Raw genomic sequence first — 27,156 nt, forward strand, 5'->3', positions numbered from 1 at the left:
TCAAAAACCTGACGTGATACGGCAAAACGGACTTCGGATTCGGCTTTAGCGACCCAAAAACTATATGAAAAACGTAGTCGCTACCCCAGGTCAGAACTTTTATTTTTTGTTTGTGTTGCTGTGTTATCGACAGTCGCGGGCAGTTAGGGAGTTTGTGGAAATAGAAGCTAACGATTTGAGGGCGGCTTGGCTATCAGAGAAGATGCGGATCACGTTTTCTTTGAGCCAAGTCAATACTTCTTTAATCGCCATTATTTTCGCTTCGAACACGCTGCAGTAATTAGGGAGGCGGAAGTAGAGACTAAGATTAAGTTACAGGAGTAATCCCCGCCACCAACTCCGTCATTGGTTTTAGAACCATCTGTGCAGAAATGAATTGATTCATCTCTCAGAAACTCGGCATTGTCCCATTCTGATCTAATTTGGAATGGTGACTTCATAGTTATTGCCAAAAACCAGTTGTGGGGTGGAGTAGTCGGAGCGACTGTGGATTAATCCGAATGAATTCAGAATATTTTTATGGTCAATAGAGTTATTGGTCGTGTTTATACTTTGTGAGAGTCTGGATGCACTTTAATGAGTAATCGTAAACAGCTGTGTTCTTTTTTAATATCGCTATCCGTACCAGCAGTTGGAGTTCACAAACACGCAGCTGCCGATAAGAATAGAAGCTAAATCCAGCTGCGGATTTAATTTCTTGTACCCTTTATCTTGGTGCGTATATGCATACAAATCTTTGCTCTGCTTTGCCTAAAAAACACTCTTAATCTTTCTACTTCCTAATTCATTTCATTGAAAGAAATGTTTGTCACCAAGTCAGCTTTCGAATTTTTATACTTATAGTCAAAAACAAAAATCTGAAAAAAAAACTATTTTTGAGTTAAGAATAAACTCTTGGCAAACGAAGGTAGAGAAACAGTGCTGGATAATGATTGTTTTCAATCGCTAAGGCTGCAATAAATTCTTTATCATATGTTTTAATTTGTTTAATTTTTTAAATTTTGTGGGGTAGTAGGAAGACAATATAGGGATCTGATAACAACGCAGAATGCGTTGAAATGTCTTAAAATATTTATTTGGTATCAATAAAATTATATAATTTGGTATTTTTTTTTTTTACTTGTAGCAACCTGGTAAATTGAACCTGAAGAACTTCCAGCTAGTGAGTGATGCGGTAGCCCGGATGAATGTGAGCAGTGACACCAATCTTGCAGAAGGTGATAACAAAAACGTTTTAAATTTAAATAATAAATCGTCAATATTTGATCATGCTCCCCTTGCGGCTCCCGAAGATGATTCCGATGAGATGGCCGAATACGCACAAATTAAAAACGTATACGGGGATGAAGGTAACAATGATCAAATGTACAACTTGCCACATGATTTGACACCAAGCAAATCGAGCAAATCTAGACAACGTCGGGATAAAGAACAAAGTAAATTCAATTTTAGTAGCGTTTGTGACCTCCAAAAAGTTTGTTCGCAAGCAAAAGCTATACCTGCCAAGAAAAAAACATTTGTATTTGCACTAATATATGTAACTCAAACAAAATAGTAATGCTCGATAAATAATTCGAAATTTATTTTATTTTTTTTTTGTTCTTGTAAATAATATAAAAGAATCGTAGAATTTTAGTGCGTAGATGGGTTGGTTTGCATTAAAAATTACATAATATTAAAGAAGTACATATAAGTGAACCGTTTGTGAAAATTGTCCACACAAAAACACTTATACAAAATTAATTAAATTTATTTTTGGTGGAGGAGTGTTTAGTTTAACCTTTCCCCGATATTAAAATTAGTGTTGTTTTTCTTTCATAATACATACCATAAAGCAAGATGTAGATTTGAACGTTTACAATGCAATATTAGTTTTGTTTAAGAATGTTTTAAAACTTAAGTTAATTAAAAACGGGATATTAACACTTGATTTCGTTTTTTAACCAGAGTATTCGGAGTCAGATAGTGATTCGAGTTCATCAGAACAGCGAAAAGCTAGAGATGGTTACTACAAGATGAACCGCAAGCAACAGACGCATAAACGTACAAGGAAAAAGCGCGTTCCCATTCCAGTTCAGCCACCAAAAGTTCCACCTTTTGGAACTTTTGTGAGTCCTCCTGAAATTCCAATGCATTATCAAAAAATGAAAACTCTAGAAAAAGGTAAATAAGTTGTTACCAAAGTGAGGATGATATTTCAAAATTGAATTAATGAAGAAATAATACTTTATGATTTTTCTAAAATTTTATCTTCCTTTTAAAAATATTTATACACTATTTAATGTTTCATTTAGTTAAACACATGCATCCTGATGTTCAAGAGGAAGAATCAAGTGTAGATGTGTCGTCTCCAAGGGATAACAACTCCCCTATAGTAAGTGACACGATTTCGACCACACACGCAGATACCGTTTCATTTCTCAAATTTCAGTTTGGTATGGTGTCAAAACTGACAGGAGATAATGAAAAATTGCTCGATATAAAAATGAAACAAAAAAATTGGAAAGAAGAAGAAAAATTAGAAAAACGTCGTTTGAAAGAAGAGCAAGCAAAACTTCGAAAGCAACAGGATAAAGAAAAAGAACAAGAAAAGAAAATGAAACGGAAGTCTAAGCAAAACAGCAAGGCATCATCTGGTGCGATTGAGAGTCTTGAAACAGCTTTATCATCTCTACCAGAGTTTATGCAGTCTGATAAAAATAATATACCAATATTTTTGCACAAGTGCATACAATTTATTGAACAGGAAGGTTTGGACTCCGAAGGTATATATCGTGTTCCTGGAAATCGTGCTCACGTGGACTTGTTATTCCAAAAGTTTGAAGAAGGTACAATTGCATTTCTTGTAAAACTTGTATGATGCTAAAACTTGCTTTAACTGTTTTAAATACAGATTCGAACGTTGACATTGAATTGTTGGATATACCAGTTAATGCTGTTGCTACGGCGTTAAAAGATTTTTTCTCCAAGCGTTTTCCACCACTCTTCGACAAGGAAGTAATGGCTGAGTTGGAAGAAATTGCTGGTAAGTTTTTTTTTAATGTTTCTTTATAAACTATCGTATAAGAACGATTGACATTGAATGTTTTTTGAGACTTGTGTGTGTGAAGTTGTATGATTTGTTTATACATTGAAATCTGTTAGTACAGTTTTACCTGTACTAACACATAAAATCAAGAAATAAAAAAAAAATTGTTACACTTATGAAACTTGGCAAAAAGTTTGCTTTTGGGATAAGAACCAAGGACAAAAAAAGTCTATAAAAAAAAAATTGGGTGAAAGGGTGTTTTTTTCGCGGACAAGAGGGAGGGGTGAAGGTCAAAAATATACTGAAAAAAATTGTTAGTCGAATATCATCATATGACTACGGTGACCATCCGTCCCGGTTTACCCGGGACTGTCCCGTATTTCTACAGCTTGTCCCGGGTTTTTATTTAAGAAACCCGGGACGTATAAGTGTCCCGTATTTTGTAATTTGTCCCGTGATTGTCCCGTATTTACACATGCTCTGATTTTTGTATTCAATATTTTAAAAACTTTGTACGGAAAACAAGAACAAGAAAACAGTGGTTGGAAATTAACATTTATCTAATTTTTCGGATAAAGCATTAATCCTAGTACGCTGCTGAAGCAAAACGAAAATTTTTCTAAGTCTCCTAAGTCAAAAAACTTTTGCTGCAAGAAAAATTGCCAGGACAAATAAATGGATAAGAATTTCGTTGCCTAAGCTCCTCCGTATTGTGCAACGAAAAGCAAAATTTTGTTAATGATTTCGTTGTGTTGGTTTTGTATGAAAATTTTCGTTTCGCCTCTAGACTAGGCTATAGTTTTTTTAAATGTTCGTCAATTATTTAGTTCTAGCTTCTGTTTGTCTGGTTGCTACACCAGCTCTCCCGATTTTGATTAAATATTGATTTTTTAGAAGTTATTAACACACATTATTATAAAACCATTTTCTTGATTTCTGATTTCGTAAACGACTTAAATGATTCCAACGAAAACGCTCCCAAAAAATCATTCTTGATATCAAAATAAGGAGAAAAATTATTTATTTAAAAAATATTGAATTTTTTTTTTGAAAAATCAATATTTTCAAAACGATCCAATGAATTTTGTATGTGTCCCGGGTTTGGCTTCCAGAAATATGGTCACCGTACATATGACACATGTTTTCAAGGTATTTTTTGATGCTAATGACATAAAAATAAAGTCAATACGATTGCTCTTAGAAAAGTTATTGCCGATTAAAAACAAGGGTGCTTGTTTTTTGACTTCAACAGGTAAAACATAACTGAAACCCATGTGAAAAACATGCTACACTGATGAAATTCGGGATGAAGGTTTTATATAAAGCACGGACAAAGGATTCATAAAATTCTTAAAATTATTTTTGGTGAAAGGGTGTTTTTTTGATAGGTTAAGTTGTGTGTGAGAAAGGTATCATAACAGCTAACTTAAATTTTATTAATTTTTAAAACTTGGTGAAAAAGTTTTGGTTGGTGTAAGAATTAAGAATCTATAAAGTGTACAAAACTATTTTGAGTGAAAGGGTGTTTTTTTCTGAGAAATGATGAAATTCGGAATTAGTACCATAAAAACTGGGAAAAAATTGTTACACCAATGAAAATTGGTCAAAATATTTCATTTATAACAGAAACCAAGAATCCAAAAAGTCTATACAAATATTTTAGGTTAAAGGGTGTTTTTTTTGGAAAATATCTAAAATCCGCGATAAGTCCAATAAAATCAATGGTATCAAAGGTACCCTCACGAAATTCAATAAATATGTTCTCTCTCTCATGGGGATTACGAATAATAAATTTTTATGGCTTACGCCACTATTGATCTCATAGCCTCATATAATCCATGTCTAAAAGAACCGCAAAATTAATTAAAAATCGAAGGTGGCAATTCTAAAAGATATTTCCCAGTATTAAAATTTGATATATTTGATTTCTGCATTTATCATCTGATTCCATCTTATTTCCTTTTTAAGATACTACATCTTATTAGGGATTCCTAATACTTTTGGCCATGACTATTTTCAGAATGAAGTGGATTATCAGAATGAGCCAATACTTGAATGATACCAATTGAAAATTAAATAAGTAAAAATTGTTCGATTTTTGTGAGAGTGTAAACACATTACATTTGCTAGAAATTTTGCAACAAATAGGTTGTTACCTAATCTAAATAATGAACAATAAGTGGATTAAAATAAGGATTTAAAATAGGAATGAATAATAACATGCTAATATTTTTTGTAAATATCTTTGGACATTCTATAACTGAACAAAAAAGTAAAGACAAATCTCATTTCCGCAAGTCCAATCGGGATTGCAGGTTCATAAAATAAAACAAATAAAAAAACAAAGAATTCAAGCTACTTCAATAAAAGATCCAAAGAGAACTAAATCAAGACGAACCGACAACCATACCGAAAGTACATATTATGTACAGATAGATAGATAGATAATATAATTTTATTTTCCATTTAAAAAAGTTTTAACAAAAACATGATTAAGCTGGTATTCAAAATTAAGTTTGACAATAACTTGTTTTTAAGTTGTCTGTCAGGTTCAAAAAAAATTTACTAATTATATTAAAGCAAAGCTAAGAAAGTTTTAACTAAATTCGTTTATTATTAAACTACGATATTTAAGCGATTCTTTTAAAAATTTATAGAGTTTTGGGTAGCAAAATCCGTTCAAAATGTTGAGGAATGTTGGCCGGTCTAGTATGACGTTTCCAAGATGTTTTTGTCGGTATCCTCTAAAGATAGGACACACACCAATGAAGTGGAATGTATTTTCTGTCGCATCCTGATTACATAGAGTACATATGAACACCGTGTCATTGCGAAAAGCTTTAGCATTTAAGTTCAAAAACCCGCACCTTGTCTCTTAGAAAAGGCCTGACCATTCCTGGGCCCAATAAAAATTTTTCTCGATGACAGTTTCAGAGAGGATACGTGGCAAGCTTCGAATGTACGACAGATGCATCTTTAATGTACTTAGGAAAGCCTTTGGGAGACCAGTTTCAATGTGAATTGCATAGTTAGGAGTATTATCCGGCAGACCAAAGCATCTTTTGACGAAGAAACGTTGAAGTTTTTCAGTTTGAATGTGTTCTTTGTATCCCCAAACTTGCGCAGAGTAGTGCTTTATTGACTTTGTTGCTGCATCATGTACCTTGTATTTAGCAGAGTGAGTAACAAATTTGTTCCTAACAAATTTAGACCATGTCGAGTTGATCGAGTTTTTCGATGATATAAGTCGATTTGTTAAGTGTTTATCCCAGGACATGTTGTAGGAAAAAGTAACGCCAAGATATTTGTATTGGTTGGTTATCTTTATCTCACTATTGTTGAAATACCATTTTTCAGCTGCTGCTCTTCTACCACCATTCCTAAAAATTAATATCTCAGACTTTTCTAGGTTAACAGCTAGGTTCCAATTGTTGCAATATCTGCTGAAGCTATTGATTATCGTTTGTAGTTTATTGGGGCAGTAGGAAAGGAGAATTATGTCGTCGGCATATAACAAAACGTTTATTTGCGTATTATTAACGAGGAGACCAGTTGGAAGTTCGTGATGAAGATCGTCGAGAAATAGTACAAATAGAAGGGCACTCAATACGCATCCTTCCTTGACTCCTTTGGACGTCGGAAAGAAGATAGACGTAATAGTGCCATCCCAAACTGTAGCCGACGTATCCTTGTACAATAATCGTATAATAGAAACCATTTTTGAAGACACACATAGCTTTGACAATTTATAAAATAATGCTTCTCTGTTTATGTTGTCGAACGCAGCTGATAAATCCACGAAGAAAGCATAAAGTTTTTTCTTCTGGCTCAGCTGAAGTTGGATGATGCAAGAAAGGTTGTAGACTTGGTCAATTGTACTGTACTGGCTTCTGTATGCAGCCTGATATTCGTTGAGTATGTTGTTCTCATCAATCCAAAAAGTAAGCCTTTTAAGCAGAATCAATGTAAATATTTTATAAAGTGTATCCAGGAAGGAGAGCCCACGTTGGCAGTAATTTGCATTGCAATATTTTTCGTTTCTCCACGTATTTCTTTTGCGATCCTCCACCATTCCTTTGCTGAATTCACTGATGCAAGTTGTCGAGAGATATTTTGTATGTATTCATACTTTTTTGACTTGCAAAGAGTTTTATATTTTTTGTTTGCTGTGGCATAATTTTTTCTACAAACTTCGAGGTTATGTTTCTTAAAGTTTTTTAGTGCTTTTAGTGATTCTTTTCTAGCAATGTGACACTGTAAATCATACCACGGTTTCTTCTTTTCGAATTTTATAACCTGATTGTTAGGCCTTCCGTTTGGTTCGTAAACGCATTTTTTAATTGACTCGCATCTTGATTCGATCTGATCTGCACGCACAATATGCTGTAGAATGCCTTCATTAAGCTTGTTTATGTAGTCTGATCGTTTTCTTTCCACACACTTCAGCCTTGGAAGTAACTTCTTTGTCGAATTAATACAGATTTCTGGAGATGACTTTATTTTGAGGGTTAAGGGCATGTGATCGGAATATATTTTACAGCCAACAGAAAAATCTTCAATGATACTTGCCACGTTGTAAGATGTACAACAATAATCAATTACCGATGATCCTCTGCTCGATACTAAAGTGAATTCTCCGCTTTTATCACCAAAGCTTCTCCCATTAAGAATGAACGCTCCAATATCATACGCTCCATATACATATGTATATGTATATATGTTATCAATACAACAGTTTAATCACACTAAGAACCCATTAGACGTGATGGTGCATTGATTTCAAATCTTGTTTATATTTCCAGTAAAGATCGCTGTTTAAATTGCAAACAAATTCATATTAAGTGTTGAGTTACCAAAAGAGTCTAAAAATAACAAGAAGTTAAGTAATTTAAATACATAGTTGCAGCAAGAATATTCAAACTAAATATATGCTCATAGTTTTAACTCTTAAAAAACTCGTTTTCTATTCCATATTTATACAAAGTCTAACATACGAATTGTAAATTTCACGGTCGTTTGTTCGTTTTTTATATTGGGGATGAACATGAAATTAATAGAAATGTATCCAAAAAATACTCTACTAAATTTCGTATACATTTTTCGTATTGTATAGGAATAGATTTGAAATTGAAACAAAATTCCTACGAGTATAAGTATTTTTGATTTCTGGTGTTGACTGTCGGTTTTGTTATTATCAAAGTTGTGAATGTTTTTCTGAATTTTATTATAATTGATCCGTTTTCATTTCAATTTTCTTTTTTAATTTTATACCCTCGCTAATAGAAATGTATTTATTTTTTATTTAAACAAGGAAGGCTATTCAGTGATTGTGTTTGAGTTTCAACTACAAGTCCTGAAGAAAATCATTCCTTTAAATCATAATCATATAATATGTAGTTATACACAAGGCCTAATTAGTTCTGCGGACCTGGTTCCAGGAACTAGGAAAATAGTGATTACAATTCCGGAGGCTCTAAATTTAAATAATATTAAAATTAAAGAACAAAATATATAATTTTATTGAACTTATGTAGTTCTATTTTCGCAAATTTTTGTTATTTTCGTTTTGTTTTTTTTTTTTTTTATTAATTTATTTCGAACAAAAAAGTTTTTCGCTATGTGTGTTTGACTTTTTATGTATGTTACCAGTGACGAAAGCAAATATACAAATACATATTTGTATTACATACAGCTCTGTGAAATAAAATAGCACCAACCACTTATTGTAGTTTTAAATGAAAGATTTTTTTGAACAAAGAATAATTAGAATTTTATGTTTCATTTTAATAACAGAAGTGAAGTTAGAGTAATCAAGAAACTTAAGCACTTATCCATTATAATTGAAATTAAATAAGATATGCTCATCAAAACAAAAAAATACCACTTTTTTGGTGTGAAAAATAATAGCACCAGCATTCGAAATTTGTAAAAAAAAAACAATTTCTTGGTAAAATAAATAAGTTTTTGATTTGGAACGATATCAATTGATAAATATTTGGTCTTACAACCTTTATTTTCAAGTACAGCGGTGCAACGTCGTGGTATAGAGTCCACTAATGGTTGACATCGCTGAAGTGGAATATTTCTCCATGCAACCTGCACTTCCCATAATTACAGCGTGTTTTTCGGCTTGGCTTCAAAAACAGCTTTTTTTACATCTGTCCAAAGATTTACGATGGGATTCAGGGCTGTTGACTCAGCCGGACATTCCATAGCCTGAACCCTATTTCAAGCGAAAAAATCTTTTGCTAATTTGCTGGTTAATTTAAGCTCATTATCCTGCCGCAGGACCCACTTGAGAGGCATATTCCATTCAGCGTACTTCCCTCATAATATCAACATAAATTTGAACCTTCATCATGGGTTAACTCCAAAATTAGAGACCAGTACCATTATATGAAAAGCATCCCCATGTGTTATTTTTGCGCCGCCTTCGTGCTTAAAAGTGTATTTTGGCTTAAACTTTCTGGCTTAAAATTTCTTTGTTCATTATGCTACTGAATACAATAGAAATTATTGCGTCATTATTAATATAGAAGACCGCAATTTGTATGAAAGTACAAAATGCTACATGGTGCTATTTTTTTTCACATATGATTATTTGCGTATGTCAAGTGGTGTCATCGAGCAGATAGATGACAAAAAACAATTTATACGTATTAAATATTATATACTTCGCGTCAGTCTATTACACGTAGCGAAAAATGACATTTTGAGGAAAATAGCATTCTCAACTGAAAAATATTTATTATAAAAATTTGTTGAAAAGTCTTAGGCTAATTTTATTTCAATTAGGTACACCAAACGTTAAACCAGAAACGGAAATTGTAGGTAAGTTTTACCTATGTCTGAGTTTTTGTTGGAATCATATACTCCTTTCCCTTGCTCATCGAAATTAGAATTTACAATATGCTCATTTTCCCTTTTTGCAATTTTCACACTGCATTCTTCCCTGCTGTAAAGGTCAAAATAAAATGTATGATTTATAATTTTCCGCAATTTAATAGGCTGAAATTTTATTTTATTCTTAATCATCAACCAACTCATTTTCTTGTGCGACGTATCATGCTTGGGATAATAAAGCAATTTTTTTCTCAACAGGCTCACGAAATATGTCATCTGCTAAACTAAGTATGGAAGTAAAAACAGACCGCAGCTGCCGTTTGATATCATTAAGAAATCTGCTCAATAAATTACCGGTTGTTAATTTTGCCATATTGAAGTTTATTTTTCAACATTTTGTTCGGTAAGTACAAATATTTTTTAATAACTTTAAAATTAGTATAAGTATTGAAACAGCGTTTTAGAAGAAGAGTTAAGTTTAAATTGTTCCAGGCACACTCATTGAACACGAATCATGTACGTTTGAAAAGAAATGTTCTCATTAAATATTTATTTATTTAGCTACAAAATGTATTCTTAGCCTATTTACAATTTTTCATTCAATTACATTTTTCAACAATATTTTTAGATTGTTTGAATTATTATTAAAATTTATATAATAGCTATAATTATTAAAATCCACACATGCTGCAAAGAGGGGTTCATGCTGACCATATACAGTTCTCTTAAATCTTAAAGAAATTGATTTTTTACAAAACTTTAAACTGTTAGTTAATTTGCAGCGAAATGGCGTGTGAAATAAAAATTTTTTTGATTAATAAATTGTTCCTAATTATTTGGCAATGTTTTTGTAAAAGAATTTAAAAAAACAAAAATCAATAGTGGGCGCAAGAAGCAATATACTGTTGCAAAGTAGGGATTTTTCGAAATTTCACAAGAATTGCATTAAATCGAAAACCGTAAGGATTTGGGATGAACAAGTTACCAAATTCTGAGAGCCCTTATATAGGCCTATCAGCATATTTCGTTTGATCCATTACTTTTGGGACACCCTGTATATGTTGATTTTACACTATAATTCACTTGAGTTAACTCTATTTGTCAATAAATTAAAGACAAAAAGGACTTTATAATGGTTCTTCTTTTACTTAAAGTATCAAGATCTAATAATTTTAAACGATGTGTATAAGGAGGTAGGTTAACATCTCTGTTCCAAGGTAGATTTCGAAGCGCAAACAGTAAAAACTTTTTCTGAATAGATCCGATTCATATTTGAAGTGTAACGTGGACATGGACACCATACACTGCTGCAATATTCAAGCCCAGATCTCACAAGAGCACAGTATAAAGTTTAAAGTATTTGTGGATCGTTAAAATCTGTTTACGATTTGCATTGTTTATTAAATAGTCACAATGGTTCTTGAAAGTTAATTTAGCATCCAAAATAACGCCAAGATCACAAAAATAACAAACACGTTTCAATGATTTATCAGCAATGGTATAATTCATTATATCAAAGGAGAAAGCTTACGAGCAGTGGCGGCTGGTGAGTTATCGAACTGGTAGTGTACTTTTCCTGTTCTTGAAAGCTATTTTAGTATTACGATTAGAAATTTAAAAAAAAAATTGAATAAAATATATTGATCTTTATTTATTTCTTATTGTACCTATAAAAAATCAATGCGATGAGAATTTTCTGAAAGTGAAATATGAAAGCTATTTTAGTAAGTTACGTTAAAAAGAAGAATTTGCCAATTTTAAACGATTTTAGCATCTTAGTATCTCTTAACATTTTAATAAAGTTAAAATAAGTAAATGGCTGCATTAACTTTTTAACTTTCTAAATTCATTATGATTTCATTATAGTCATTTTCCTCAAAAAAAAAAAAAAAATAATTTCAATTAAGAAGAGAATTAAATTGTGTTTTTGAATTTTTCGTCTTGAAATAAATATCTACATTAATTTTGGATGAAAAAAAAAAAACAAAAAAAAGAGAAGAGGATTCGAACCCACGACGGCGACGCACAGTGGGGCAGAATAGGTCGATTTGTGATATTAATTACTTCTACAAATAATAAGACATTTTTTGTCACTTTATTTGGTTTTGTAACTAAAGTCTGTTAAACTTCTTGGATTGTATGAACTTTTTTCCATTAAAATTTTTATTTTTCTCCAGGAAATTAAGAAAGGGGAAAAAATATTAACACATTTGAAAAAACCTATAATTTTGAATTATGTTTTTTTTTTTTTGTTTAAAAAGTGAACTTTATTTTAAGAAATAGTTCTTCAATTTAACCTAAGAAAAAAATTGTACGGGAAGGGGGCTGTATCACCCCTCGTTCCGGTGGGAGGGGCGGCAATTTTCTGAAAATTTAACCTTAAATAAAACAAAAATACATAAAATCAAGAAAAAGACATAGAATACTGTGCAATAGCTTTTTTGAAAGCTTATTTTGCATTCTTTCAAATGCTTTTCGATTTTAGTAGTTTTCGCGATAACTTTTTGTGAAATAAAATTTCAAAGTCAAAACTTTGAAAAAAATTGTCAAATATGATGTTGAAGTTATTTTTTTTTTTTCAAATTTGCTTTGTAAGGAGGGACTTTTTTAAAAAAACTTTATAGCCGCATCGATTTTAATTGAACAAAAATTATTAATAAATTAAATTATTATAATATAATTATTATAACTAGCTGACCCCGCCCTCGAAATTCGAGTGCCAATTTCTTTATTTTTTTTTTATTTGCACAGTTTTAAATACAATTACCTATACCAAAATAGTTTCATTATTTTGTATAGTATTTGTTGTTGTTTTCTTGCGATTAACTACACTTTTTGAAGACAAAATACACAGGTATATATAATATACATACTTTTTGATATTTTTTAAACCTGATTTAATGTTGTTGAACTACGTTTTAACTACGCTCAACTACGTAAAAAAAGTATCGAAAAAGAAAATGTAAGTGTAATCGCCTTAATGCATTGTGTTTGCACCTGGCATTTTGCGATTCAATTCAACCTGTTTTATGTTCCTTTCGTTCAAATTCCATCATTCAATCATTCAACCTCCACCAACTTCACTCAAATTTGTCATTCACACCATTGTAGTCTTTGTAGGTTCTCGTCTTAGCTTAGCTTGTAGAAGTATAAATTTCCGGAAAGGAGAGGGCGTTATTTATCGCACTTCAAGGTGGAATGATATTTGTGAAAATTTTAATGAATGCGTTCAGATATTAATAAGAGATTAAAGATAGGTTCACATTTATTAAAGGTGTGTTCAGGTGTTGATCTTCACAGTATACAGTAGTAAAAAGGTAATCCGTGGTACTGTGTGGCAGTGAAATTTTAAGAAAAACATCCCTTTGAAATGAGAATCGACATTTTTTAATTAAACTTAATTAATTAAGGCTTTACCACACCAACTGCGTCGCACGATAACGTTTTTTTTTCATGTTAAAGCCATACAATGACCTAAAAAGTGAAAAAGTGGGAAATTTACAAAATTAATTTTTTTTATTTCTTTCTAGCGCTATTTTTTTTTTGGAAAAAAACTACAAAAATTTTGTTTGAAACCAAAAAATAAGCTTTTTGCATCATAATTTTTAATTTTGTGGTCGTAAAAACTGTCACAGAATGAGTTTGAAATTTCTATCACTTTTTGACTTTTTGCAAAAAATGGCTTTTTTCGCTTATTTTTTTGTATAAAAAAACTTATTTTATTGTATAAAAAACAATTTGTTAACTCTTTTTTAAAATTACTCTAGCGAGAAAAAAAATATTCAAACTCATTTTTTGACAGTTTTCTTACCTTAAAATAAAAAATAATGATGCAGAAAGCTTAATTTTTGCTTTAATAAACAAAAACAAATAGCGATAGAAAGAAATTTTTTTTTTTTTTTTTTTTTTTGACGGGAGGAAATCTTCAAAAGACACTTGGCAGTATTCGACACCAAGTAGTGTGGGACTCTTAACCACTAAAACCACCTCTTTATCAGGACCAATCTTGAGAGATCGACATCAGATTTTTCTTTCTTAACTTTGTAAAATCACTTTGGGGGAAGTTTAAACTTTTAATACTTTCCCATGTTTTTTTAGACCATAAGCTCATGAGGCTTGGTTCTTCTTAATCTCCGAACATGGTTTCTTGTATTCAAGACGGACACCATTTCAGAATTGGTATGACTTTGCAGTCTCTGATTATGCGATACAGCGTATTTTTTAACAACTTCTGTAACCGTTTCTATTTGTAGGTCACGATGTAGATCGCTATTTCTTATGTACCAAGGTGCATTAACTATTCCACGAAGGACTTTGTTTTGGAATTTTTGGATGATTTCGGTATTTGTTTTCTTTGTACAGCCCCATAATTGGATACCATAGGTCCAAACAGGCTTTAGTACTTGATTATACAGCATTATTTTGTTTTGGGTTGATAAATCAGAGTTGTTACCAAGTAACCAGTACATTTTTCTATATTTCAAGTTTAGTTCTTCTCTTTTCTTTTTGATGTGCTCTTTCCACTTTAGCTTTGCATCCAAAGTCATTCCAAGGTATTTGGCCGTATTGGCGTAAGGTACAGCTTGATTATTAATGAATATTGGAATATTGTTTATCTTTTTATTTGTAAAGTTTATATGTGAAGATTTTGTTTCATTGAGTTTGATACGCCATTTTTCGGTCCAATCTCTGACTGTGTCGACGGCATTTTGCAGCTTTACTGCTCCCCTAGAGACACATTTGTCGGGTACCAAAATTGCGGTATCATCTGCAAAAGTAGCCATTATGGTGTGATTCCCAACTGGGATATCCCTTGTGTATAGTAAATACAGGGTAGGACCTAGGACACTTCCTTGTGGTACACCGGCTTCTATTTTCTTCAATTCCGAATATTCTTGATCGTACCTTACTCTAAACAATCGGTCTGAGATGTACGATTTTAATATTTCATAGTACTGTCTGGGAAGATCCCTTTGCAGTTTGTACTCAAGTCCCTCATGCCAAACCTTGTCAAAGGCTTGAGCAACATCTAAGAAAATAGCTGAACAGACTTGTTTTTCTTCTAATGCTTTTTCTATTACATCCGTTATTCTATGAACTTGGTCTATCGTGGAATGTTTATTTCTAAAGCCAAACTGATGATTTGGGATTAACCTTCTTTCTTCTATAATTTTGCTAAGTCTCTTCAGAAGCAGTTTTTCAAAAACTTTTGCCATAATTGGTATAAGCGATATTGGTCTGTAAGACGTCACTTCTGTAGGTGGCTTACCTTGCTTGGGTATGACAATAACTTCAGCAATTTTCCAATGGTGTGGGACATACCGTTGCTTAAGGCATGCATTTATTATATATTGGAGTTTTATGAAGGCTTTCAAAGGCATTTCTTTCATAACCTGAGCAGTAATTAGATCGTAACCTGGTGATTTTTTATTTGATAGTTGATGTAAACACATACTTTTTATTTCTTTTAATCTTACAATTGGTATTTCACTTTCATCTATCTTATCAACTAACTGTAAGCTATTTTCAGCCGCGTTTGTTGGGTATGGCTTAAAAACATTCGCAAGATGCTCCGCGAAAAGGTTAGCTTTTTCTTTTGGGTTACCGATCCATTTCCCATCTTGAGATTTCAAGGGAGAGTTTAGTAACTGCGGTCTTTTCAGGCGCTTGGCTGCTTTCCATAGCGAAAAATCGGTTGAAGCATCAGTCGTTAAATTCTTTAGGAATGTACTGAGTGAATCATTTTTGAATTTATAAATTTGTTTTTTAAGATTGTTGCTTATACGGTTAAACGTTGTTTTATCATCTGGAAATCTAGTATTTTGCCATTTTCTTCGAGCTCTTCTTTTCTCTATTATCAACTCTCTTATCTCTAAAGGATATTTTATTTCATTTTGTCTTCTATTAGAAAATGTTGGAGTACTTTCTTCAGCGGCCTGTTGCACATCAGCAATAAATTGTTCCACTTCATGGTCAATTTGCTCGATTGTATCCATGGGAGATCTTAAATTTATAAAACTTAAAAGCTTTTCTCTAAAATCACTCCAGTTTGTTTTCTTATTTACAAGCTTTGGATTACTTTTTTCTATTACTTCCGATTCACTTAGTGTTAGAATCACTGGAGTATGATCTGATGACAAGTCATAATTACCTTCGACATTAATGTGATTTCGTTTGATTCCTTTAGCTACGAAAAAGTCAATAAGGTCTGGTATTTTGTTAGTATCGGAAGGCCAGTAAGTAGGCGACCTGGAGGAATAGAATTCGCAATTGTATTTACGGCCTGCTTGGAAAAGTCTTTTGCCTTTGGTTGATATAAGTCTTGAACCCCAATGAGTGTGTTTCGCATTGAAGTCTCCACCAACAAGAAAGTTATGCCCAAGAAGATTTAATAGATCTGTATAGTCATATAGCTGCTATCTTAAACTCTTTCTTTTTCATACCAATACTTATAGTTGTTACTTGCATATTTTCATTAGTAAGCTTGGTTTCTTCATAATGTTTTAAGCTTTCTTTTATAAGAATCGCCGATCCACCTCTTGCCTTGTCAGCTGGATGTGGAGCGTGGTAACATGAATAGTTTTCTATTACATTATCTAGACTTTGCCCATTGGAGAAGTGAGTTTCGGACACCAAGCAAATATCTATATGTTCTAGATCTAAAAAGATTTTTAATTCGGATAAGTGTTGTAAAAGACCGTTTGCATTCCAGTAGCGATTTTAAGTGTTCTGTCCATCATTGTTTTTTAAGAGCGACTTTTTCGCTTAACTGTTTGATATTCAAATCCTGTTTATCAATTCTTTGAAGAATGAGGTGTAGCATTTCTTTTATGGAAGTCTCTTCATTCTTCCGCACATTTTTTAGAATCTGAGAATAGGCTTTATTTTCATCGCTTTTACTTTGAACAGCTTTTTTAGGCGGTTCATTTTTAGTATTGTTTTCAGCAGTTAAATCGGTATTTACTGTGTTTCTGGGTTTGTCTCTAGCAGATGTATTTTTGCTTCTGAACTCTTGGAATTTTTTGGCAACTGGGCAGCCTCTATAGCTTGCCGGGTGATTACCCTGGCAGTTCACACATTTTGCTTTCTGATCTTTGCTCATCGGACAATTTTTAGTTGCATGTTTTCCTTCGCACTTTACACAAGCAAACTCGCGGTTGCAGTATTTTTGGGTATGTCCAAAAGCTTGACAACGTTTGCACTGCGGAACAACTTTAGATTTTCGGAGTGGTTCAATTTTAACGGCTATGCCCAAGATTGATCTTACTTTATAAATCTCTTCGACACTTTGTTTACTGTCAAAAGTTAGCATGAATAAAGGTAGTAACCTCTTACTTGTCGTCGATTCTCCAGAGGAGTTTTTAATTGTCTCGTTCTTAAATAGATTGACTGCATCAAGGGCTTGAAAGCCTTTTTCTACAAGATCATCCACTACTTCCTCGGGAGAGCACGATGAATGAAGACCTCTGGCTACTACTTTTGTTGGCCTTGTAGCTTTGCTCTCGTATGAGTGCCATTGAATTTTGTGTTTGCTCAGTTCTTCAGTGACAGATCTATACTCGTCGGCTTCTTCGACTATGACTTTCCAGTTGTCTTTGTTGTACGATGTGTATTTGCAAGCTTTTTTAGTACATTTTTCTATTATTTTCTTGAGATCTCCAAAAATTGGAAATCCTGAGATCATAATTGGTGGTGGTGTAATTTTTTTGCTGCCTTTAGCGTGAGATTTTGATTTAGCATCAGCTACCGCATTATTCACTTTTTTAGTTTCTGTAATCAACTCTTTATTATTTACAGCTTCAGAGCTTTTCTGATTTCTTAAACAAATCTCGGGACTACCTGTTGCTTTACGTTTCTTTGTGATACGCTTATTTTTCTTTTTCTCAGTTTCGAACAAGAGTTCTTCTTCATCAGTTTGATATTCAGGTTCCATATATCTTGGACTTAACTGAAGCGTGGACTCTGCATCTTTCTTGCTAAGCAAGGAAACTTTCTCTTCGAGTTTTTTCACTTGTAGCTGAAGACTTTGAACTAGATCTTCAAGTTGTTTTCTTGCCGCTATTTCAATTTGCCATTCATCAAAGTAGTTTTTTGATTGGTCTTTCTCTTTTTCTTCGATGGAACTCTGTTGATCTGTGATGTCGATCTCTTCATTGATCTTGGTTCCTTTTTCGCTGATGTTTTTAACATCTGTAGTATTGTTTGAGGTTGTCGATGATGTAACCCCTGAAGTTAATTTGTTTGGGGGAGTTCTTTGCATCTTTGAACTCCGTCTCTCAATATTTATAAGCAATAATTGGTCCTCCCCAGAATCCATAGGACCGACCTCGTAAGAGAGTGGATTTACCAGTTTCACTGGAGTGCCACCTGGGGTATTTAATCTAGTCGTTTTGTTCATTGCCATAATTTTTTTAACTTAGTATTCGTACTATAAATAGTTAAGTTACTTCTATCCATAGTTTATATTCAGCCGCCCCACAGGGTACAGACGCTGACCAGTGTGCCGCACAATATGTGTCAGACGCTCTTGGATTTAATTGTGAGCTGGTGCATTCAGAGCGATATTTCTGTTCTTTTGCTCCTAGTTCCTGAAAAGATAACTCAGGTGACTCAGCTCGTGGATCGAAAGGATCCAACGCTCGTCGTTAGTTGGATATCCAGCGGGCACCGCGAGGAGGTGACGATGCGATTTTGCCACGCCAAACGATAGAAAGAAATTAAAAAAAAAATTAATATTGTAAATTTCCCTTTTTTTTATTGTTATTGTAGATAAGAAACAAAAAAGACGTTTTTGTTAGTTTTCCCTGAACCTCATAAGAAAAACGCTTTGTCATGCGGCATTTGGTGTGCGATAAAATATTAGTGCCTTTTATGCAAAAATGTAAACGTCTAAAAGTGAAAACTTGGTAAAATGGTAAAGGAACTGTCAAATTCTTGTGTTCTTTCAAGAGAGAAAAGGACGAAGATAGATTTCATTTGTATCAAAAGTGTTTACAAAAGATTGGACCTTAGTATCCTACTAACAATTTTGCTTCTATAATGCTTTATAGATACAACAATTGCATCTGTAAAGCTTTATAGAACCAAAATTGTTTGTCGGGTAATAGACTCGATTTTAATAGAATTCGATTTTAACAAAAAAAGTCATGGTAATAAAACAAACATCTTAACCACAGTTAACATGAGATCTTAAAACAACGCACCAATGTGAAAGCACCTTAATGTTTTTTGATTTTCGCTGAATGCTTTCATTCATTCATTCAGTCATGAATGACATTTCATTCCAGTCGATTGGAAATTTTGCAACAGATATTCCAGTTGTTTTTGGTTTGTTTTTTTTTTTTTTTTTTTTTTTTTTTATCTATCGAATTTTAATTTGTTAAATTTCATTATTTCGGTTTAAAAAAGTAAAAAAATAAATAGATTCTGAACTTATAGAGGCCATTCTCTATCGTTCAGTGTATAATTTATGCCCCTTCGGTTTTTGTGGGCCCGGTATTTTGTACCACAAAAACCATGTTCGCCGTTTTATTATATGATTATAAGTAATTAGTGCATGATTGTCAAAAAAGAATGATTTTGTAATTTATTTTAATAAAATCAAAAAAACACTTTCTTTAAAAAAACCGTTTTTTGATGATCAAAATTTCATTAAAAATATTTTAGGCAAACATTTAGCAAAAGTGTTTTTATGGGCTTATAGAGTAATTGCTCATCATGCTTTCTCCATTTTTAGACTTGCTAAATATTTGCCTAAACAGAAGATTTTGAGAAAAAAACTTTAAGGTGCGTTTCAAAAAATTCATTATTTTCTCATTCAATTTTTAAGTATAAGAAATTTTGTTTTAAATTTTTTTTTTCAGAAGAATAGTAATTTACATATTTTTATCTATGCGAGAAATTTGTATTTTATTTTTTTCCCAAATAATTTTGAGTTTAAACAAAAGACAAAAGAACACCTTTTTTATTACTTATCAAAAACTGAATTTTTGCTCTAAAGCTCTCAACTTCAATCGCATGAATAAACATAAATCAAAGACTTTGAACAAAACAAATATGCTCATCTTAGCAATTTTACTGTTAAGTTTAGAAGTCGTGATCTTTTTTTCCCATAGCTTTAGTTTAAAAAATAACCTTTATATCACCACACTATATGAGGCTGCCCCACTGTGCGACGTTGCGCAAAGCAAAATGAATCGTCATTTTAACGCCACCACAACTTTGGCAGTTTAACATAAAACTTCAAGCATCAATCGGGTACTCTTGTTAATATTCGATTCTCGTGCGGCGCACGAGCAGAGATATACAAATAGTCCAGTGCATTTATAATTTGACCCAGCAGTTTGTACCACCCCCAAATTTGCTCATTCGATAGAGCATTGGCTGAATATCATTACCCTGATTTTTTGCACTCGCGAAATTCACCTTACGGCCGCCATCTTGGAATTTTGTTGAATATCTCGATATCTTTTTATCCTACATAAAAGTTGTGTATACAAGAAACGTAGGCAATTAAATTTCGCGTCTTTTATGTTCAAAACACTTTTTCGATATTCTGAATATTAAAAAAGTTACAAGCCAACAGAGTAAAAAAAAAACAGAAAAAAGTGACAATTTTAAAGATTTGAGCACTTTTTATCAAAATTATGAAAAAAAGTATCGAGAAAAATTTATTCGACTTAACCCTCTACTGCATGAATTATGATCGAAGTGATTTAAAAATTTTTTTACAATTTTTTAGCTTTATTAGGGGTAGTAAAAAGGTATTACATAGAAATTTTTATTTTTTTACATATATATAAATTTTTGGAAACATAAACCATATATGGGTTAGTATGCAGCAAGGTGATTTCCAGCAAGAAATGAATAACCCATTTATGGTTTACTATGCATTCAAGGTATGTTTTGTAAAGTATGTTTTTACTACAATGGACTTTTCTTATTCATGGAATTTATTCAAACTCTTTCTTTTATCATTGTAGAACACATTCCATTTTCTACACATTGTGTACGTCTTCAGTCCGCAAATTTGACAAATTGCCTTTTTATTGCCATTCAGGGATATGGTCGATGTTTCCAGTTGGCACTAAATTCAACGACTTTTGCCCTTGGTTGTTGTGAGTGAAGTGAAGTTTCGGGATAAGATGGGGATGGACTTCCGTGACTTGTATAACCCCCTCCCCTTTGTTTTGTTCCATCTCTGCTTTGATCACCTGCCAAAGTTGAAGGTCGTCTTCTTTTTCGTGACATTGTAGGTTATCAAGATTTGCATATAAGTGCTCGGAGATGGCTTGTTTGATGTTAAAAAGAGCCAGAATCTGAAGCTAGATCATCATCACTTCGAAAGCCATCACGAGTTAAAGCATTTACACATTTATTTTTTCTATAAAAAGTCTTCGAGTTCATTTTACAAAAAAAATAAAAATCGTACAAAAATCAGTAATGTATGTCGCCAACGCAAGATAACCCATATATGGTGTTTTGGAAAAAATGCCAAAAAGACAAAAATTATTATAAAAAAAAAAAACAAACTTCGTAAACATATAAAAGTATAATAAATACATACGAAAATTATTTTTAATTGGATGCAACTTACTTGTTTATTATGAAATAAATTGCACGACTGGGGTCGCACGTACTTGCTCTTATGCTTAAAGTAACTATAATGTTAAAGCTTTTCATTCAAGAAATTTAAAATTTGATATTTTGAAGAAATTTCATAAGTGATATAAAAAAATTAAATCTGTTTTTATAATTAATTAAACTCCGTTTAAAATTATCTTAAAAAAAATAAAAAATATGCCATTTTATTTCTTGTATAAAAAGGTATTTTTAGAAAAAAATTTTCGAAAATTGTAGGAGCCGTTTTTTAAAAAAATAATTTTTTATATATAAAAATTTTTTAACATTTTTCAAAAAAAAAGTTTGTATGCCATTTTGAAGAAAGAATTAATTTACATATAAAAACTAAATTTTAAAATTTTTCATTGATTCGTTTTCAAAAAATTGATTTTTCAAAAAAAAATTTTGAAATATTTTTAAAAAAACCAAAAATGCGTTTTTTGAAAATTTTCTAAAATTTTAATATTATCTTTACTTACACACTTTTGTATAAAAATTTTCATTTAAATCGGGTTAATGTTGTACGAGATATTCAGAAACGAAAAAAACCGTTCTATGACAGGTACCGTTAATAACGGTACAAAAAATATTTTTTTTATTTAAAAAGTTGGCTATTATGTGTAGTACTACACACAAAAATTTTAATCAAAATCGTTAGAGCCGTTTTTGAAAAAAATTAAGTTTTCTATTTCCGTTATATGGCAGGTACCGTTAGTTTTGGTCATAAAAAAAAATTTCAATTTCCCCTCTAGGGAATCACCAAAAACTGCTAACCACCAAGTTTGAAGAAAATCACTTCACTCGTTTAGGCTGCAGCTCTAGATAGAGACAGACACACAGACAGACAGACAGACAGACAGACAGACAGACAGACAGAATTGCCGGACCCACTTTTTTGGCATTCTCCATCATCTTAATGTCATGTAAAATTGTTATCTCGAGTTCGATTTTTTTTACGAATCCTAAACTTGCCCTATAGTACCTATATCGCAAGTAAAAACACCGGAAAAGTACACACTTTTATTCACTGATTTGCACTTTACACATGCTCTTGAAACAATGAGTTTATTTCAGAATCACGACTCTCTTACTGATAATAAAAACCGATTTATTATAAAAAAATACACGTAGTTTTATTATAGTTTTTACTTGCGATATAGGTACTATAGGGCAAGTTTAGGATTCGTAAAAAAAATCGAACTCGAGATAACAATTTTACATGACATTACGATGATGGAGAATGCCAAAAAAGTGGGTCCGGCAATTCTGTCTGTCTGTCTGTCTGTGTGTCTGTCTCTATCTGGAGCTGCAGCCTAAACGAGTGAAGTGATTTTCTTCAAACTTGGTGGTTAGCAGTTTTTGGTGATTCCCTAGAGGGGAAATTGAAATTTTTTTTTTTATGACCAAAACTAACGGTACCTGCCATATAACGGAAATAGAAAAGTTAATTTTTTTCAAAAACGGCTCTAACGATTTTGATTAAAATTTTTGTGTGTAGTACTACACATAATAGCCAACTTTTTAAATAAAAAAAATATTTTTTGTACCGTTATTAACGGTACCTGTCATAGAACGGTTTTTTTCGTTTCTGAATATCTCGTACAACATTAACCCGATTTAAATGAAAATTTTTATACAAAAGTGTGTAAGTAAAGATAATATTAAAATTTTAGAAAATATTCAAAAAACGCATTTTTGGTTTTTTTAAAAATATTTCAAAATTTTTTTTTGAAAAATCAATTTTTTGAAAACGAATCAATGAAAAATTTTGAAATTAAGTTTTTATGTGTAAATTAGTTATTTCTTCAAAATGGCATACCAACTTTTTTTTTTGAAAAATGTTAAAAAATTTTTATATATAAAAAATTATTTTTTTAAAAAACGGCTCCTACAATTTTCGAAAATTTTTTTCTAAAAATACCTTTTTATACAAGAAATAAAATGGCATATTTTTTATTTTTTTTAAGATAATTTAAAACGGAGTTTAATTAATTATAAAAACAGATTTAATTTTTTTATACTACTTATGAAATTTCTTCAAAATATCAAATTTTAAATTTCTTGAATGAAAAGCTTTAACATTATAGTTACTTTAAGCATAAGAGCAAGTACGTGCGACCCCAGTCGTGCAATTTATTTCTTTTTGACATTTGGTGCAATATAACAGAAATAAATAAACCATATATGGGTTGGTATGCGGTAGAGGGTTAAAATTCTCTACAACTCTGCCAACATACAAGATGGCGGCCGTAAGGTGAATTTCGCGAGTGCGAAAAATCAGGGTAAAATCGGCCAATGCTCTATCGAATGAGGAAAAAAAAATTTGGGGGTGGTACAAACTGCTGGGTCGCCCATATATGAACATCATAAATGCACTGGACTAAAAGGAGATAAGAAACTTTCGTACATTTTACCCCCCAAAACCCATTTGTTTATTTCGTGTTGTTGTAATTTCTTTTGTATTCGTGAATAAATGTGAAAAACACACACAGTGTAACCACAGTGTTTTCACGCATACTTACCCAAAAGCGTCCGTTTTTTCACGCATACTTAGCCAATAGCGTCCGATTTTTCAAGCATACTTAGCCAAAAATGTCCGACGGAGCTTGTAATCTCCTTTGGGTATCTCTGGTCAGAAGTTTCTTATCTCCTTTGGGTATCTCTGCGCACGAGACTAGACATATTTCTCGGTATATTTCAATGAAATATCTTTTGTTCCACGCGCCAGGCACATTTGCTTGTAACTCATACAAATTATACAAGATAGGTAGGTAGGTAAATAAATCGTAATAGTTTAGCAAAGCGTTCAATTCGAGAATAATGTAATATGAATAAAAATAATTTTTTTAATTTTTAAATCTTTTGAAACTGGTGGCACGAGCACACGAGCGCACAGCCGCCACTGGTTACGAGTAAAAGTCATAACTTTACATTTTGATAAATTTAATGACATATCATTTATATTGCACCAATTAAAAAGTTTATTTAAGTCACTTTGGAGAAAATGTGCATTTTCATGGTTCTTGAAAAAATGGAATAATTTTGTATCATCGGCAAACATAAGAATCTTTGAACGAGTTATTACATTATACATGTCGTTTATAAATAACACAAATAATGGAGGACCAATGTGACTTCCTTGAGGGACACCAGAATTTGGAGTAAAAATGGAGGAAAAGGACAATGAAAAGTATTTAATCCAATTCTAAATTGTTTATAAATTAATTATTTTGATGAAATTCAGGGAATATTTTACCAGCGCACAAATTCAACTACTGATAAAAGCGATTAAAATATGAAGGTGAATTTATTGCAGGCAGAATTCAAAGTCAGTATTGTGGAGGAAAGTTCTGGAGGAGATAAAATGTGTGGCTCCAGATTTTAATTACAAAAAAGAGTGTTTATTAGTATCACGTCCATCATTAAGCAAAAATTGTTTTTAAACGTAAAATTTTTTGTCAATCAGCATCGCATCGTAATCAGCTGAGCAACGATCAGATTTGCAAAAAAGCAGTGATGCCTAATCACTATCAACAAGTTTGACATTTTTCTTCTGTGAAGTCATGCTTATAAGGAGAGGTCACACATTATAGCGACAAATTGTTTTTTTTTGATCCGAACATTTTCGATTTAGGCAATATTAACTGCCAGGTTAGATAGTCTATTTAATAGACCCGAGCTCCAGAGCAAAAATAGAACAAATTCGTTCAAGACTTTTTATTGGCGATTATGATTCCTTGGCATACAAGAATACTCCAGCCAAAAGTGCTACTAAATCCATTGGTGCATTTCTGAGAAAACGGCAACACTGGTCGGTTTTCAGTTTTTTTGATTTAACTCGAAAACCAAGCCTGACTTTGAAATGGTTCAAAGACACTTTTCATAGCAAATTAAATTTTCTGTCAAGTTAAGATGGTTAAAAAATTTTAAAAATTATTTTTGTCTAAAATTCTAACCTAAAATCAAAGAAAAAAAAGTTAAAAAATTGACAATTTTATTTTTTTTTACTAAATCAAGTGGCATTTTGTGTATGTAGCCGGGACGTCCAAACTTTGTACTAATGAAATAAATTAGAGGTAAAATCCTTTGATAATATGCAATTTTTAATTTTTTTTGTCAAGAAACAACTTAAATGTACCTATTCAAAAATTAGCACTTTTTCTAAATTTTTGACTTTTTTAGTTAAAAGCAAGTTTTTAAAACTCGATAAAATCGTATTAATTGGTAACTTTTAGACTTTTAAAGTAAACATACTTCGAGGGATTGTTTTAATATAAACTAAATATGACAAACAAAAAAATTTATTTGCATCCTTATGGCCTTTTGTGCAATTTTGTGTATGTGCATTTTTATAAATTCGGGTCGAATGGATGGACGGAGAGCCATTAGCTTTGGTCTATTGCATAGAAGAACATTTAATACCAACTCTTTTACTGTTTTCAATGGCCTGAAAAACAATTCTTGTAAAATCCGCGACCAACGAAAAGTTTCTCTTGAAAAACGAAAAAAATTGTCTAATGAGTTTGAAACAAAATAGGTCAGGGAAATTAGTAAATCAAATTGCACTTTTCGCGGGACAAATTTTTTTCATGGAACGTATATAGGTGAATGTCCTTATCGTAAAAGTGAATTTTTTGGGATGATAAGATATCGGGAACAGCCGCCATCTTGGAAAAGAGTTCAGTGCCGTTTTTATTTTATAACTCCATTTTTACTCATTTAAACCAAAAATGTCCGAGGGTAGACTTATTATCAATTAAATTATCTAAAAAATGATATACAAATGAATTCCGTGAGTTAGTTCAATTCAATTTTATAGTCGGTCAAAGTCCGGGTTCTTCTCGCAAGGTTAAGACAATATGACATTTTTTCAAATATCTGAAGAACTTTTGATTTGTTGGGGATTTTCTTAAAGTATGAATTATAGCACTTTGAATTATCTATGAAATTTGCCCTTTATCGTTACTGTAACCAACATAATGTATAAGCCATCTAACGTAGAAGTTCACATTCTACTATCCAAAAGTGAGAAAATAACAAGTTTTCTTCTATTAGACCGAGCAAATTTTTGAAGTGGAGGTATAACCAAAATATAAGTAAACAGTTTTTTAACTATATTCGTCTAAATATTGAATTCAAAGTTTGAAATCTTTAATGTTAACCTTTATATGGTTTTCGAGGTTTTAAATGAAGTGAATTTTCCAATTAATGTGAATAAGCTCAAGTGACACTATTTAAAATTCTAAATATAAGAACTGATGCCCTGTCATTTTTCCTAAACATGAACACCTCAATCTCAGCATTACGATAAGTATAACTCAAGATATGAGGTGTGTAAGCTGTTATGTTTTCGAGACTATTGTGTTTAATTTTTGATTGTTTATTTGATCTATTGAAATCCCAAATATGTTCAGTTAAAAAATCGTATATCATGACTTCGACGTTTGGTTGCCTCTACAATGTGATGGTTACAAAAACAATAAAGGTTTCATTTCATAGATAATTAAAAGTGCTATAATTCATTCTTTAAGAAAATCCCAAACAAATCAAAAGTTCTTCAGATATTTGAAAAAATGTCATATTGTCTTAACCTTGCGAGAAGAACCCGGACTTTGACCGACTATAAAATTGAATTTAACTAACTCACGGAATTCATTTGTATA

At 31.8% G+C, this 27,156-nt stretch overlaps 1 protein-coding gene across 23 annotated transcripts in view; it reads left to right on the forward strand.

The window, feature by feature from the left end:
- The window catches only part of LOC129912254 (rho GTPase-activating protein 190), a 70,648-nt gene that overhangs the window by 36,955 nt on the left and 6,537 nt on the right, over positions 1–27,156 (forward strand). For 12 of the 23 annotated variants that reach the window (XM_055990410.1, XM_055990409.1, XM_055990418.1 and 9 more), the window contains 6 exons: positions 1,127–1,436; positions 1,948–2,163; positions 2,295–2,828; positions 2,894–3,025; positions 9,824–9,859; positions 10,130–10,274. In XM_055990410.1, coding sequence (XP_055846385.1) covers positions 1,127–1,436; positions 1,948–2,163; positions 2,295–2,828; positions 2,894–3,025; positions 9,824–9,859; positions 10,130–10,274 — 1,373 coding nt within the window. The remainder of the gene's footprint in view (positions 1–1,126; positions 1,437–1,947; positions 2,164–2,294; positions 2,829–2,893; positions 3,026–9,823; positions 9,860–10,129; positions 10,275–27,156) is intronic. The other 11 variants (XM_055990430.1, XM_055990431.1, XM_055990432.1 and 8 more) reach the window with 8 other exon arrangements.

The sequence above is a fragment of the Episyrphus balteatus genome, chromosome 2 (assembly GCF_945859705.1).
Source record: "Episyrphus balteatus chromosome 2, idEpiBalt1.1, whole genome shotgun sequence".
NCBI lineage: Eukaryota > Metazoa > Arthropoda > Insecta > Diptera > Syrphidae > Episyrphus > Episyrphus balteatus.